A 15,071-nucleotide genomic window follows, 5' to 3' on the forward strand; every position below is an offset into this window, starting at 1 on the left:
AAGATGTGGCTAGTTGGTTGGTTGGTAGGAAAAAGTAAAAATGATTGGGTGTGCCTTTCCGCTTTGTGAAAACTAGTTCACTCTGATAGTTTTTGTATCCTGTATGCATTTTTCCTGCAGAGCGACCGAGAGTGTCAGGAGCAGATCACTGTAGATATTTTGCAGATATCTGAGATACCTGGAACTGATCAGAGCCAGAGTTAATTCTGTGCTGTGCAGCAGCGGGAAAGGCCCAGGCAGAGAGGAGAGGCTTGACTGGGTGACTTTGCTTTTGTTACACAGACTCTTCTTCCTCACAAGCCTCTCAAGAAAAGCAGCTTTTAATGCTGAGTCTATCCAAAAGAAAGGACAATTTCCCTTTGTCTTTGCAGTGAAGCCAGAGGACATTTCAGAGACTTAGAGCTCCAAGTGAAGATTGGCCTTATTTTGATCTATGCATTTTTTGAAAAATCTTCTCCCCATGCTTAGAGGGGTTTTTGTTTCCTTTTAAGCCCAATATTCTCTGGCTTCAAATTCCACCCTACAGACTCCACGGCTGGGACCTTAACAAAAAAAAAGGATAGGCCAAGGTGAAAGTAGAAGGTTTTGGGGATATGATTAGGAGCCCATTCTCTTTCCAAGCCAAACAGGTTTTATTATTTAATTGTAGGGAATAGCCAGCAAGTGCCTCTCAGGAATGAAACAGAAAACTGTGAGACTTTAAAAAAGCAGATCAACCTAAAGCCTTCCACTGAGAAAAAGATTAATAAAGGACCTAAGGAAGAGACTCCATGCTGCGCAAAAGAGGAGATTGCTTCCTCCGAGGTTTGTATTAAGCAGTCTTTCTGCTTTCCAAATTTAAAATCATCTCCTTTTTATTTTCTTTCTGTATATACATATAGGTGTATATGTGTGTTTATAGACAGTTATATACAGTCACAAAGACACTTCAAACACTTTACTGTAAATCAGATGAATGAGGAAGTAACTGGATGTGCAGTCCCACATCCCATGTATTCCAGTGCTGGCTTATAAAATGGTGAACAGTTCTGGTAAAATTTAAAACAGCCCTTATTTTGTGATATTGGCTATATCATAATCAGAGATTTTCTTGCTCATCCTCAGAGCGGGCACAAACATACTGGAGTCTAATGCCAGTTCTCAGCCACAGTAGTGATGGGGAGACAAATCCCAGAGGGAGGGAGGTGTCCTAGAAGGAAATACCTGCCTCCATTTGCAGACCTGATCTCCAAATACAGGGCTTTGCATCAGAAAACTGCATTTCAGCATTAGGGGACACTAGTTAAATCTTATTTTTTTATTTATTTAATTAAGGGGCTGAAGCCTCTTAACAGACTGTAAAGCTGCTGAAAAGGATCATTCTGCATCACTGATTTCTGAGCACTTGATAAACACAATACATTGTACCTTATTGCAGATAGTATAAAACACTCGAAAGGCTTCTTCAGGTAACTAATAAACCAAAGAATTAAGTTTTTATTCTGACTGCTAGATACTAATCCTGTGACAAAGAACTGCTTAGTGTGCTTCAGGAGTACGTAACAGAAAGGAGAGTTTCTAATCTTGTTTTCAGAACTGTTGTTACAGACTTCTTTTCGTGTGTGGCTTGTTGGGTCTCAGTTTTTGTTTCTCGCATTTCTTAAAATTATTATTCTTTGTTGGTTAATTTACCCCATTATTTCCTCAGTTGTAATTCAGATGAATGGGAAGTGGGGGGGGGACACCCCAAGCTGCTGAGGAAAGGGAGGATTTATTGCTGCTGAACTTGCACACAAACTGATCATAAATCTGGCAGATGTGTTTTGTTTTTTGCACATTGGGAATTTTATTGACTGCTTCCCTCTTTCTCCCCCTATTTTTTACTTCTCTGGAAGTCAGGGCTAGGTGCTGTAGGGGGAGAATACTAACACTGGGAATTCAAAAATTTCTCTCTCATCATCTGTTAGTATTTTGAAGGACAAAGTCTTGGAAACACTGGTGAAGCTGATGGTCCTGGAAAGGGGACACGCTGCAGAAAGGCACTGTGGAAAGCAGTAACTATGCAATTGGGTCATTTTGTCCAGATAAACTTAGAAAAATCCAGTGGAGTTCATTTACTGAGCTGACTTCCTTTTTTTAAAGTACCTATTGTCTCAGCTCATATTTTTACCTTTAGCAAGAAGATGCTTATAGGAAGAAGAAACCTCAGGAGAAAAAAGAAGGAAATGCATCAAATATAAATTGGAATAGAAATAGAACATCTAGAAAAAATAAGAAAAAGAATGTTAATATTTCTACAAGGTATGTATTGCCTCACCAAGTTATGGAGAAAACCAGAGATGCTTTAATGTTTCCACAGGTTTTCTGAGTGTACATTAGGCAGATCGCTTCACTTATTTAAATAAACACACTGTAATCCAGGCCTGAGACTTTCTTTTTAAGAATGTGCAGTACTAAGTATCACCAGAAAAAGAAATATATTTATCCTATTGTAAATCTGCATATATATAAATTCACCCCATTCTACATAGCAGTAGTCGCTCTCTGTTATAGTCTGGTGTTTGCGGTCTTTAAAATTTGGATGGTTAGCTTCCTTTCCCTTATGTCTTGTATGGATAAAATCCGGTCATGAATTGCCTTCAGTTAAAAAAAAAGAAAAAGAAAAAAAGAATAACAAAACTGTTGAAATGATTCCACCTTTGGGTGAATCAGCTGCTTTATTGACTAGCTTAGGGAATGTCTTATTCTAGTAGTTTTGAAAGAGGAAGAGAAATACACAGAAAAGAGGAAGGGACATGCATTTTTCCTATAATGATTAAAAAGTTATTTTCTTCAGAGAGGCTGATCAAATAATGTCATTGGGGCTTTACAGGTAAGCATGAAGATAGAGCAGCATTTAGGTTCATAAGAATGTTAAAAGAGCCTTGGGAAGATGCTCTTTTTTCCCACGTTCATTTAAATACATTTTTAAAGTGAGCTTTAAACTACTCGTACTTATTCTTCCACACTTTTATTATTTGGTTTTTGTATTGTTAAGAAATACCAAGTGTAAACTGGTGCTAGAATAGACACATTCATGGTGTGGGAAGTCAGCATACATGAAAGTCCTTGCAGCATGCAGACCTTTATAGGTGAGAGCCATGAAAAATGGAGAATGAAGTACTTAAACATGGTATCTTGTTCCTTGAACTGATTCAGTAGCTGCTGCTTTTTGAGCTAAGATGCAACTTCCTCCTGTAGAAACTTGACAGCTGGATTTTACTCATTTTCCCTTAATACTCTCTGATTACTGTATTTGATCCAGATATTTCAGTTTTGCTAGCAAAGACTTAAGGTCGTTTCAGATGATGGTTTTATTCTAGTTATAATTACGCCAGCGAAATAGATGTAGGGTCCATTTTTCTGTATATCTGGATCTTTGTACAATACTATACTATGCTTATCACCATAACATCTGAATGCCTTCTGCAAGCACATTAGAGAACGGAATTAAACATATACGTGTTTTTTGCTTCCGCCCCTGAGAAGTAGTAGTTTGCGTAGTGGAACATTGAATTTTGGGAAAGCTTCAGTAGAGCCTTTTTAGGTTTTTCTAAGGTGGGGGATAAGACTGTTATTCCTGGCCCCACATCCTATTTTGATAGGCTCTTGAGCTGAAGTGTGTAATACTTGAAAAAATGCAGCTGCAATGTAAAATACTAACGTGATCCTTTGGGTGCGGTTGTATTAGGGTTCCTGAGCAGAGCGAGCTGAAGCATCTGTGCGGTGAATTTGAAAGGCCGGAACTGAGAGCGAACATTGGAATAAGAGCGTGGTGTCCCCAGGGTACCGGGGAGAATTGTAAAGCAGACCAAAAAACTGGGAGCTTGTCTATACAGGGAGAAACAGGTCAGTCATCTTAATTTTCTTAAACTGGGGGAGAAATGTAAAATGTTTTTGCGGCAGTAGAGCTGAGTTCCTTTCCTGAGTGATTTCTGCTCCTCTCCCCTGAAAGCCTGACACAAGACGTTGGTTGAGGATACCTGGGCGAGGGACTGATGTTTGCTTGTGTGTTCAAATTACAGCTAATATTAGCTGAAGCAGCTGAATTGCTACGGCCACTTTTCAGGTCATTTTCAAACGCACCACTGGCTTGGGTACCCGCTTTTCTGTCAGGGTTTTAACTGGCTGTTTCCCCTGGCTTTTGGGAAGAGGAGGAGTGAAGAAGGTATCAATATTTAGAGGATTGTCCTCTGCCTTCCTAATGGGATGATAAGGAAGGAGAAATCTAGTATGTGTGGATTCACTGTTTACAAAATTTGCCATTGTATTTAGAAGTTCCTCCAGCCAGGACATGCTTCCTGTTTAAAATAACATCTGTATATTTCAAAGAGCAGCATGTGCTTCCTACTTCTTACTGTTACCTGTAACTGCATTGTACCCTAACTTGTATTCATTGTACTGGGGATGTCATTTAGGTCAGGAGCCCCTCGTGGTAGGGGCTGTCATGTATATCTTGATGAGACTATCAATAAATATTGTTTTCCCTCCTATTATCAGGAGGTTTAGAAAATGCCTGTAAATTCATGTTTCAGATGACTTTCCATTGAACTGGCGGTTGAAAGACTTTCTTAATTATTTTGGGTTTCTTTTTCCAACTTCTGTAGAAAGCTTTTATCAACGATCCAAAAAGAAGTGTTTGGAGAAGTTTTGTTCTGATTCAAGCTCAGACTGTGGAAGTTCATCGGGAAGTGTTCGTGCCAGTCGCGGGAGCTGGGGAAGCTGGAGTAGTACCAGCAGTTCTGACGGAGATAAAAAGCCCATGATTACTGCCAGACATTTTCTTCCATCCAGTAAGTTCTGCAAATATCACCATTGCGCCGCAGCGGGCAGAGTTTCGGCCTGCCTTTTGGATGGTAAAGGGGTATGGGATTTTTAGTGGCAAGCAACGTGTAACTCGCCTTGTAAGGGGGAGAACACCTCAGAAGTGAGAGGAGAGATTAAAAGAACTGTAAGTACTTGAAGCAAAGTACTGGAAGTTTTGTGGCGGTGAAAAAGAGCTGTCAGGCCACAGGGAAGCTGGCAGACTGCGCTGAGGAGGCTGCACCCAATTAGTTTTTATGGAAAGATGGAGGAACTAAGAGTTACTAGTCAAAGCAATTTCTGCCTTTGAATTAATGCTACATCACATGATCCTCATAAAAATAAAATCTTTTTGTTATAGTTATTTAAGGAAGTGCACAAATGAGGAATGTGAGGGCAGTTCAGAAAATACGGGAGAATGCTTAGATGGGATAGTTGTAGTTGAGGTATAAGTAGTCAGGATCCCCAAGCCGCTTGATTAGTATGAAAAGTGACAACCGTAGTTCATTATTGTATCTTTCTGAGTGCCTGAATATCATCAAAATAGTTGAAAGCCTAAGACCCTATCACCGTCAGATTCTGCACAGATTGATGTAGCACTAGAAGTAAATTTAGAGGAAACGCTGGAGTGAAACAAGAAAAAGCATCTTTGAGTACCTGAAAGAAGCTGTTTTGAATAATTTAAAAGTGTGTGTGTGTGTGTGTGTGTGTGTGTGTGTGTGTGTAAATATGCATGTATGTATACACACACACACACGTGTAGATATATATATGGGTGTATGGGTATATGTATTTATACACATAAAACATACAAAACCCTACAATTTTATATTTCCAAGAGATACTGTGATGTGTCTGAACCTGTAATCTAATGGGTTATGAATTGTGTGCAGATGAATCTTCTGTTTGTTCAAATTGTAATGCTTCTAAAGAGAGGGGAAAAAATAATTTCAAATTCATAATGAATTTGATAGTAAAAAGGAATATCCATTAACATTAAGACTGTAATAATACTTATAAAATACACTTAAGACGATGTGGAAATAGATTTTTGTAAATCTGAGCCTATGTGTTCTTTTAGTTAGAATAGTGATTCTAAAACCTGGTGTAATTTTATAAGCTCTGCCTTCCCCTTCAACGAGTCATAAACAAAAGACTGTATAGAGAAGGAGCTATACAGGAAAACTGTGTAATTGTAGTTAGTAAGCAAACCTATTAACATGCATCATGCATGTTAGAGTTAATGAAGTTATCGATACTCCTTTCTGAGAGAGAACTTGATTTATACTGATTATGAGTCTATTTGTGTGTATATGTATTCTGTGCATACTTCTTTTTTTTAGGATCTTTGATTTTCACAGTCATTCTTTTCTTTAGGAGAGAATATTTCACAAAATGATTTTCCATCTGAAACTCCTATCACTTTAAATCTCTCTCATAACATCTGCAATACCAGGTAAAAAATTTGAATCTATACCTGTTAGACATTAAAGAAACTCCACCAACTTGAAATCTTGTCTCATTTTGATAAATTATACCTACCCAATGTCGTGGTTTGTGGGGGTTTTTTTGGTCATCTAATCTTATTTTCCTAATTTGAAAAAGAAGAACCTTTCTCAGTATGTGAAAAGATCTATACAAGTGAAACTGAAAACAGATTATGCTTGGGAAATATGGTAAATGCTTCCAAATGTAAAATAAAATTGTAAAAAAAGGAAATGATTTCTTTTTCTTTGATTTCTTCCTAATCTAGTGACTTATAACATTTCCTTATCACTTAGATATACTAAAGCAATAATTATTTAAAAAAAATGTGGAAGTGAGACTTTCAAGTTGATGTTATTCTTTTAATGAGAATAATGTTCTCTTAGGATATACAGCATGAAAATTGATTTCCCCCTCCTCATGTTCTCTTCTGCCTCTTTCTGTAATAGAATTAGCATCTAAAATTTTTGTTCCTGTGAATCCTCATTTCACCTCTCATTCATGACTGTCTAAGTTTTCACTAGTGGAAATAATTTAGTCTTCTTCCTCTGGGATTCTGGTACTTGAAAATGTTCCCTTTCCACTCTTACTGACTCGTTTCTTTGGTGGGATTAGATGAGCATGGAACCGATGTCCATGCCTGTGTTTCTTTGTGCACATTGCTTGTCTGAAAGTTATGGGAAGCACTGAAGCACATGAGAAACCATAGCCATCTTTATGCAATAGAGCTTCCTTTCTAGTTTTAGAGAAGAGCTGTTGAATCAATTTGCAATAGGTCGATACTTGGATAGTAAGAGCGGGTTAACTAGGATTTACTCATTTTCCATGTGTAACAAGCAGCTGGTTTTTAACTAGAAAAAAAAATGTTACAAAATTGCACAGTGATAATTCAAAATATGGAAAATCAGGAAAGCAACTACAAAAACAATAGCAACTGTGATATTCATCAGAATATTTTTTACATCTCTGTATATTTCTCTTGAAATAATTTGGATTTCAAAATATTAGAGCGCCTAAATTTAAGGAAATAAATTTTCTTTTCATTTAGCAGAGACATGAACACCATCCCCCAATATCCAGAAACCTTATGTCCCAATTTCACTGACATGGCTGCAGATCCTGACAAAAATAAAGGTCAGTTACTTATTAATAACTTATGCTGGTTTGTCAATAACTTACGCTATTTGTCAAGCAGTTTCTATGATGTTGTTAATAATGCTTACATATGCAAACTTCAGAGATGCATGTTATTAGAATTCAACTTACTTCTAAACAAGGTAAGACCAGAGGTAGCAAACAAAGTCTTATAACCTTGACATTTTTTTTCTGCATCTTCTCTGTGCGGATACAGTACTTAGCTTTCAGGTCATGCATAAGGTATTCCTTGTGTGGGTTTTTTTTTGTTTGTTTTAATCTTGCTTTGCGCAGGTTTTGTCTGAAGTAATGTGGTTTGGGTGATGAAGAGCACTGATTCCTGTGTTAAAATGAAGCTCAGCATCAATGCAGATATGACAATTTTTCTCTCTCTAGATTTCCATAGCTAGGACTTGCTCTCCTTGAAAAGAATAATGAATGAGAGTGAGTTTGGGCTTTTAAATCTCTGAGAGTTTTCATTGTTTATATTTCAAAGGGAAATAATAATATTAGCTTGTTCAGTGAGGTCCATAAAAGCAAAAGGCTACATGGTGAGATAAAGTTTGAAAACTGGTTAAAACACATATATGGCTCTTTGAGCAGCAGAACTCTCTGACCTGCCTGTGGCTGTACCTCTTGCTGTAGGACTAACATGTGTCTAGTGAGGTGCAAACGCTGATTAAAGCTTTTCCTATGGTAGCAACATTCATAATATCTATGGTGTGAAATACTGAAATCGAGCCCGCTTTGCAACCATTCTGTTGTGAAGACCAATCATTTGGATGTTCTTTTACCCAGCTGCCTGTTTTCACAGAGCTGATAGGAACTGAGTATCTTTGGGCAGTCAGGGAATTAAGACTGTAGAGAACACCACAATAAATATCTGCCTTACAGGCTAAATACAACCATAACGAGTTCATGTATTGTTTGCACATGAATAGCTCCAGCAACACTGCTCATCTATTAAAAACCTGACCCTGTTCCTGCATTCATGCATCCTGCAGAGCTGGTTACTGACCCAAGGGCGGGGGTAAGGGGAAGCTGGAGGGGCTTGCGCCCATCTGGTCTGTCCTGCCATGAGGACTAGCACTGCGTTGGTACTTGTGACTGATGGCTTAAGAATTCTCTGTAGGAATTTTTTGCCCTGTTGTTTTTTTCCCTGAATTTCAGAATCAGTTTCAAGTCTTTTTAAGTTTCTTTTTTAATAAATAGAATTTTCGAGATTTGTTTAAAAGTTGATATTTATTGAACATAGGTTGGTCAGAGTCTCTCTGGATTTTTTTTTTATCTAGCATACAGTCTTTATTGTGGATCTGAGAATGAAATGTCATTGCGATATTAAGAGTTTATAAATGCCTCCTTCCTGTTCTTCTGCATTTCATTCCCCTTTACCGTTCTAGGTCTTTACCCAGCAGGAGATTTGTGGCCTGCTCAACCAGTCTGCCTGACAAACAGTTTAAACTACAACCTTGAGAATAACATACCATGCATGATCCAAGAAACGCCCTCTGTCCACAACAGGCAAGTTATGTTTTATGCAGATAGTGTGGATAACGCTTTATTTGGATTTCTGTGATGCAGACAACTATACTGAGCTTATCTTGCAATATTCCTAAGGCAGATGATAGGTAAAACAAAATCCTTGCAGTAGCTTCAAGCTTAGTTCTAGTAAGAATTTTGCTATATAGTTGTTTATGTTCTTGTATTATTAATCATTAATAATTTTGCTAATACAAATTCACTGATGTCCTTACTTATAGCTATTGCAGAATTTCTTTCAAATGTAAATACTTTTTGGAAAGCTTTTAATTTCTTCCATTTGTTTTATACGGCAGAAGGCCTAGCTTTTTTAGGTTTTTTTCTGCTATTGCTAAACACATGGCTTCTGTATATCATGGGGTATGTTCTGCAGTATGTACTCACGTTAAATGATGTAAGCAGATGCTATTATATAATGACAAATGGCTCAATCTGAAGATGGTACAAAAATAAAAGTTATTCTAAATATTTCATGTGCTGTCTGGATTTGAGTTGATCTTCCTGCAATAATGAACTTGAGTAACTTTTGCGCTTTAGACTCTCCACGCTGTAAATTTTACTAATGAAAGGTGCACCACAAACTAGGGAGAGAAGAAACACTCAGCCACCACAGAGCAGTGAAGTGCTGTCAGTTCTTCCAGACACATCTTGTCATCCAAAATGATAGAGGGAAAACATTGAAATCCCCAACTGATGATCTTCTCATCCTAAGCAGCTTGCTAATCTCATTCTAAACCATTCGTGTCAACGAACTGCAGCCCTAATGATTTAGAATAATGGCCAGTGGTCTGGTTAAGTCAGATCAAATAAATGTTGATTTGTGGCAGATTCTGTATTGCGCTACTTTGCTTTCACAGGCCCATCTCATAACTAGACTATTTGGACTTTATAAACAAAAATACATGTAGTTATTTGTTCATATGTAGTAGTGATAACTTATGATAACTCCTTGTCTGAGTAATAAAACCAAGTTAGTAGTGTGCAGTTTAGAAAGCATATTGTTTAACAGGACTGACACTTGTCATGGTGAAAGTAGAAATGCCTATTTTAATTGTTATTCATAGAAATGCTTGAGAATGCACTAAACTTCCTTTTGTTTCAAATCACATTATTTCACTTCATGTCTACTCTTTATGTGGATAAGAAATACAATTATTTTCTTTTTTACAGAGAAAGATGTTGAACTGTTAGGACTGTGATAACTGTAGTTACAAATCATTCATTCTCTGAAAGGTAAAAGCTCAGTGAGAGAATCATTAAGACTATGTAATGGTGCAGAACAGATAGTGGCAGAATTTGCATTGCAAGCGGAATGTGAAAAGCCTGATCATTAGTTACAGGTGTTTTCTATCCAATAGCTTTACAGAAAATAAGTATTTCTAAATAATTTCCAGAAGTTCTGTGAATTGTTTCTGAAAGCAGATTTTCTTTACATTGAGACAGCTTCATTGATTGGAATGCAGCTTGTGACAGCCAGTTTTCCAACATGTATTGTCCATTAGAGATGAATGAATATGGTCCTTTCCCAGAAGGTAAGATGAGATAAAGCTTCTGCATTATCACTGAGCATGTTGTTTTCTCTCACCTTTAGTAAAACAAAGGCTGAGATTGAACTTTACAGTTTCCAGCTGACTGGGTGCTCTGTAGTAATAAACAGTGTCTGCATGGTGGCAGATGAGAAAACCGTCCTTTTACAGAATTATTAAGCCTAAAGAGCCGGTATACAGGACTCTGTGTGAGAGGGAATGGGGAGAAGTGCTCGTGACCACAGTACTACACAATTTGTTTTGCACAGTTTTCTTTGTTTCCCCTCTGGCTGGCTTCTGCCTTCCAGTGTGTGAAACAGAAGGCCTCCTGTGACCAATTACCTTTCCAGGCTGGAGTTTCTTGGCCTGGGAAGCACACTGGCAGGAACCTAGAATTCTTTAGCATTACCTAAGCAATAATTAAAGGTTGAGCTACAGTATCACGGACAGCACGGTGATCCCTTGGGGGCTTAGAGCTGAGGCATGTTGGCAGTGAAGCCTGGGTAGGCTTTGCCCTGCATGTTCTGTGGCAAATAAAGACTTCATTCTCCAGTTAAGATATTGCCTACTCTTTATCCAGCGCTCCTGATAGCAATTCATTAGTGGGTCCCTAATACAAAATGGTAGTCTTGTTAACAGAAACTGTTATCCTTAGCTGTTGTGTCACCCTAAGGCTGCCTTAAGTTGCTGAAAACTTAGGTCAGGTCCAGTGTGTCTCACTCTGATAAGATTGAACATTCCTGCATAGAAAGATTAATAATGTTTATATTGCAAAAGCCTTATTTTGTCTTCCTGTTTTTATCAACTGTAGAAAACATGAATTACCCCAGTGGCTTCCCAGGTACCGCAGCAGTGCAGAATACGGCCTTCATTGATCAGAACTGTCCGTCTACCTGGAACGCGCCTCCCAACATGCCGCCGACCTGGGAGCCCGCCAGCTATGTCAGCTCCACAGTGAGTACTGTCCCTGAGAGGCGCTGCCTTACGTGCCTGGTCACAAGCCCTCCTGATGCATACCTGTCTTTCTCATGCCTATTGCTTGCCTGTTCTTCATGTTTCCTTTATGTAGCTTGAGGTATGTATTTGATGCTGGCGTTGGTAGCATGGCTCTTCCTCGGTTGTTACTGGATTTTGCTTATAAAATTTTGAGACAGATCATTTTGCCTGAAAATTGACCAAAATCATCTTATATGTGGAAACGCATTTTGGACTTTTGTTATCTACTGAGACTTTTTCCTTCTACAATCCACCTTACAGTTGAGGATAAAAAACAAAACCAAAAGAGATTTGAGTGGAAGTTGATCTCAGTGACTTTGACAGGTTTTCTTTGCTAGCAAATGTATGTAGGTGATTTAAGATGAATTGTTGCAAGTTTCTGAATGCTGACCTTGGCTATACTTGAGGACAACAGGACATGTTTATGTCAGTCCTGTAGTGCAGTGTAAAACTGACTTCAGTTCAAAGTGTTTTTATTGTAACCACCTACTCTTCTGCTCATATTTCAAAATCTTCTATTTTAAAGATTTATTTTTGTGGTTACAGCAGGTTTATTTGGAATAAAGTGAGAAATATTTTTAACTGCAAAAAGTGAAAATTCTGCTGTTTTTAAAAAGTGACAAAATTGGTAGATGACTTTTTCCTAAAATAACTGTGGCTTTATTTCATATTTTATTGAGGAATGCTTGGAAACACAGAAGGTAGAGATTGGAAAATACATTAGATAATTCAGTTCATTTCCCTTGCGAGCTTTTCCCTACAGTACATTTGAGTGTTTCATTCAGTTTTAAAAGTCCCAAGACTTCCATGACCTTCTCTGAGAGACTTCCTCATAGACTAATACATCTTGCTTTGCAGGAGTTTCATTATGAACTTTCTAAATTTTCTAGCTAAATTCCCTAGCTCCCAATTATATTCTCTTTTCTGTACTGAATATTGCTCTCTGCTCTTGGTGTGCGTAGTTTTTCAGTACTGCCACAAACTCCAGCCTTTTTCTTGTCATTTCTTAGACATCCTTCTCGTTAAATTTTACCTCTTAAAACACGCCTTTTGTGGTGCTCCTTCGCATGTCTTCTGTGTGTCTCTTCTTTTCCTTAATAACCTGACCAGAACTGAATATTCCTGTTACAGTAATATAGGAGCTGTGTAGAGAGGAGTTCACATGGCTCCATTTAGTGAAATGCCTTTGCACATGCAAACTAGTGCTGCTTTAGTCTTTTCTACAACCATATTGCTTTGTAAACTCAGGCTTAGTTTTCTACTTGTGTGCTTCCTACGTTCCTCTCTGCATAACTGCTTCTTCCTCTCATTTAGTGCATTTCCATACTTTATTTGGCAAATGGCCCTGTTTGCAGTTTCCCATGGTGATTTTATCTTGCCCTACAGCCCTACCTCTCAAGTACCCGAAGCTTGTCTCCAATGTCTGGACTTTTTGGTTCCATCTGGGCACCTCAGAGCGATGTTTATGAAAGCTGCTGCCCTGTCAGTGCCACGACCCAACATTCGACCCACGTTGAGAACCAGGCAGTGATGTGTAAGCAGGAATACTATCCGAGGTTTAACCCGTTCCGTGCCTACATGAACTTGGACATATGGACTACAGCAACCAATCGGAATGCGAATTTCCCACTTTCAAGGGACTCGGGTTACTGTGGAAATGTGTGAAAGGAATCTGATTTAAAAATGTGAATAAAGATGCTTGCAGTTTTGATTACTAGACTAAGCTGGTTGTTGAAATAGATTACAATGTTGGTGGATATTTTGGCACTTTTATATTGAAAATAAATTTTTTTTTTTACTGAAGTCTGAGCATTCAGTGCATTTTAAAAAGCAAAATATATTCAGGACACTGTTATTGTCACACGAAGGCTATAAATTCAAAATTTAAAAGTGTTCAAGAATAAGAAAAGTATTAGGTTCTTAACAGTATCTGTGAACCTATATTGCACATGTTTATTATGAAGTTTACATTCTGTGGTATAAACTAAAAGGTTTTTTTTAGCATCTGTGGGTACAAAATTACACCCGTAAATAATTGCGTCGGTACCAAACAGTAGCACTGGGACCTACCTGTTGATGCAGATCAGATATTGTCCAGTAGTGCCACTCTTACTGTTGACATGATTATTTTGGGGTGTAAATTTCTGGCAATAAAAAATGGCTAGATTGTGTTTTGTTTATCTGGCTTCAAAATTCAAACTGTCAGCTTGGTGATAGTATGCTTGTGCAGTGTGGGTGAGGGGGCGTTTATTTCAGGAAGGTTTCTTTTGGGGAGTAACTCCTGATAACTTTGTGTTTATATTTTTAGCCTTCATGTTGCAATAGTGTTTTCAGTGCATTTAATTGCCCTTGTTTAAAATGCCAACACTTGAATTGGAACAAACATTTCTTTGAGAGCTGAGTTCACACCACTCTCCAAAACAGAACAGCATTGTGTTAGTTCCTATTATGAGACGGAATCTTTGAAGTGAGAAAGTCGACCAAGAAAGTGCTGCAACCCAGTTCAGCAGTTCAGTTCCTCTAGAGCCTTTTGTTCTGGCATTACAGAGTGTATTTGGGGGTCTTCACTCTTCAGGCGTCAAAAAAAGGGGAAAGCATTCCTTCAATTCTGATAAATCTAGAAGTGAGCTTTCTGGTCTGGAGAAAAAGAGGCTAAAGAGGTATTTAATAGCAGCCTTACTTGAAGAAGAGTTATAAAGATGGCAGATCCAAACTCTTTGTGGTGGCTGCAAATGATAACAACTGGCAGCAGTCACAAATTGCTGCTTGGGATGTTTAGGTTGAATGTTAGGAAGAACAGCTTCACTTGGAGGGTGGTGCAGCACCAGGACAGGTTGCCCTGAGAGTTGTCAGACCTCCGTCTATGGAGGTGTTCATGACAAAGCCTTGGTGACCTGCTCTAGTGCTGGTGACGGTCCTGCTCCCTGGTGGAGGCTGGACTAGAGACCACGAGGGTCCAACTGCCATTTTGAGGATGCTGTGAACGTAAGCAAGTTCATAACTTTTTGCTACTTCAATTGTTTTCTCTTGCCCCTTGAACTCAGACTGACTAGAAGACAGGAATTCTGTTTGACAGCAAAATGTCAAAGCTTTCACATTTGTTTTTATTCTAAGGCAGAGAAGAAAAAGCAATCCAAAATAGCTGATAATCTGCTTGCAAGGCTACTTAGCAAGGTGAGAACCCACGTTTAATTCTTGCTCTGCCACCCTCATTGAATTGCCGAGCCTTAAAACCAGTTTGTCTGACTTTCTGGTTTCAGTCAGAAATTCCATCCTACGTCTTGAGGTGTTTTGCCAGAAAGAGCATGTTTCCACAAAAAATTTGTTTCAATAAATCAACAGTTCCTGCAAAAAAAAAGTTTTTGTCGAAAAATATTCTGCGAGCTATGCTTTCGTATGTATTTGAATTAGCTCAGAAGGAGATAGTTACTAGGTGGGATATACAACAGCTTCTATGTTTAATTGCTTTAAGTGCTCATGTGGAAGGTGCTTCTAAGCCTTCCTGTATTTTCAATGTCAGAAAAATCAGATTGTCACTGAATGCTTTGGTGTTTTAAAGGCTTTATCAGG

General features: G+C 38.3%; 1 protein-coding gene across 8 annotated transcripts in view; it reads left to right on the forward strand.

The window, feature by feature from the left end:
• Positions 1–13,304, forward strand: part of TMEM131L (transmembrane 131 like) — an 82,976-nt gene extending 69,672 nt beyond the window's left edge. For 5 of the 8 annotated variants that reach the window (XM_064510848.1, XM_064510849.1, XM_064510850.1 and 2 more), the window contains 10 exons: positions 650–804; positions 2,156–2,280; positions 3,710–3,867; positions 4,626–4,811; positions 6,199–6,277; positions 7,355–7,440; positions 8,841–8,961; positions 10,423–10,511; positions 11,317–11,459; positions 12,888–13,304. In XM_064510848.1, the coding sequence (XP_064366918.1) occupies positions 650–804; positions 2,156–2,280; positions 3,710–3,867; positions 4,626–4,811; positions 6,199–6,277; positions 7,355–7,440; positions 8,841–8,961; positions 10,423–10,511; positions 11,317–11,459; positions 12,888–13,166 (1,421 nt within the window). In that variant the 3' untranslated portion in view covers positions 13,167–13,304. The remainder of the gene's footprint in view (positions 1–649; positions 805–2,155; positions 2,281–3,709; positions 3,868–4,625; positions 4,812–6,198; positions 6,278–7,354; positions 7,441–8,840; positions 8,962–10,422; positions 10,512–11,316; positions 11,460–12,887) is intronic. The other 3 variants (XM_064510851.1, XM_064510852.1, XM_064510856.1) reach the window with 1 other exon arrangement.
• The last annotated feature ends 1,767 nt before the right edge of the window (positions 13,305–15,071 follow it).

This window comes from Dromaius novaehollandiae, chromosome 4 (assembly GCF_036370855.1).
Source record: "Dromaius novaehollandiae isolate bDroNov1 chromosome 4, bDroNov1.hap1, whole genome shotgun sequence".
NCBI lineage: Eukaryota > Metazoa > Chordata > Aves > Casuariiformes > Dromaiidae > Dromaius > Dromaius novaehollandiae.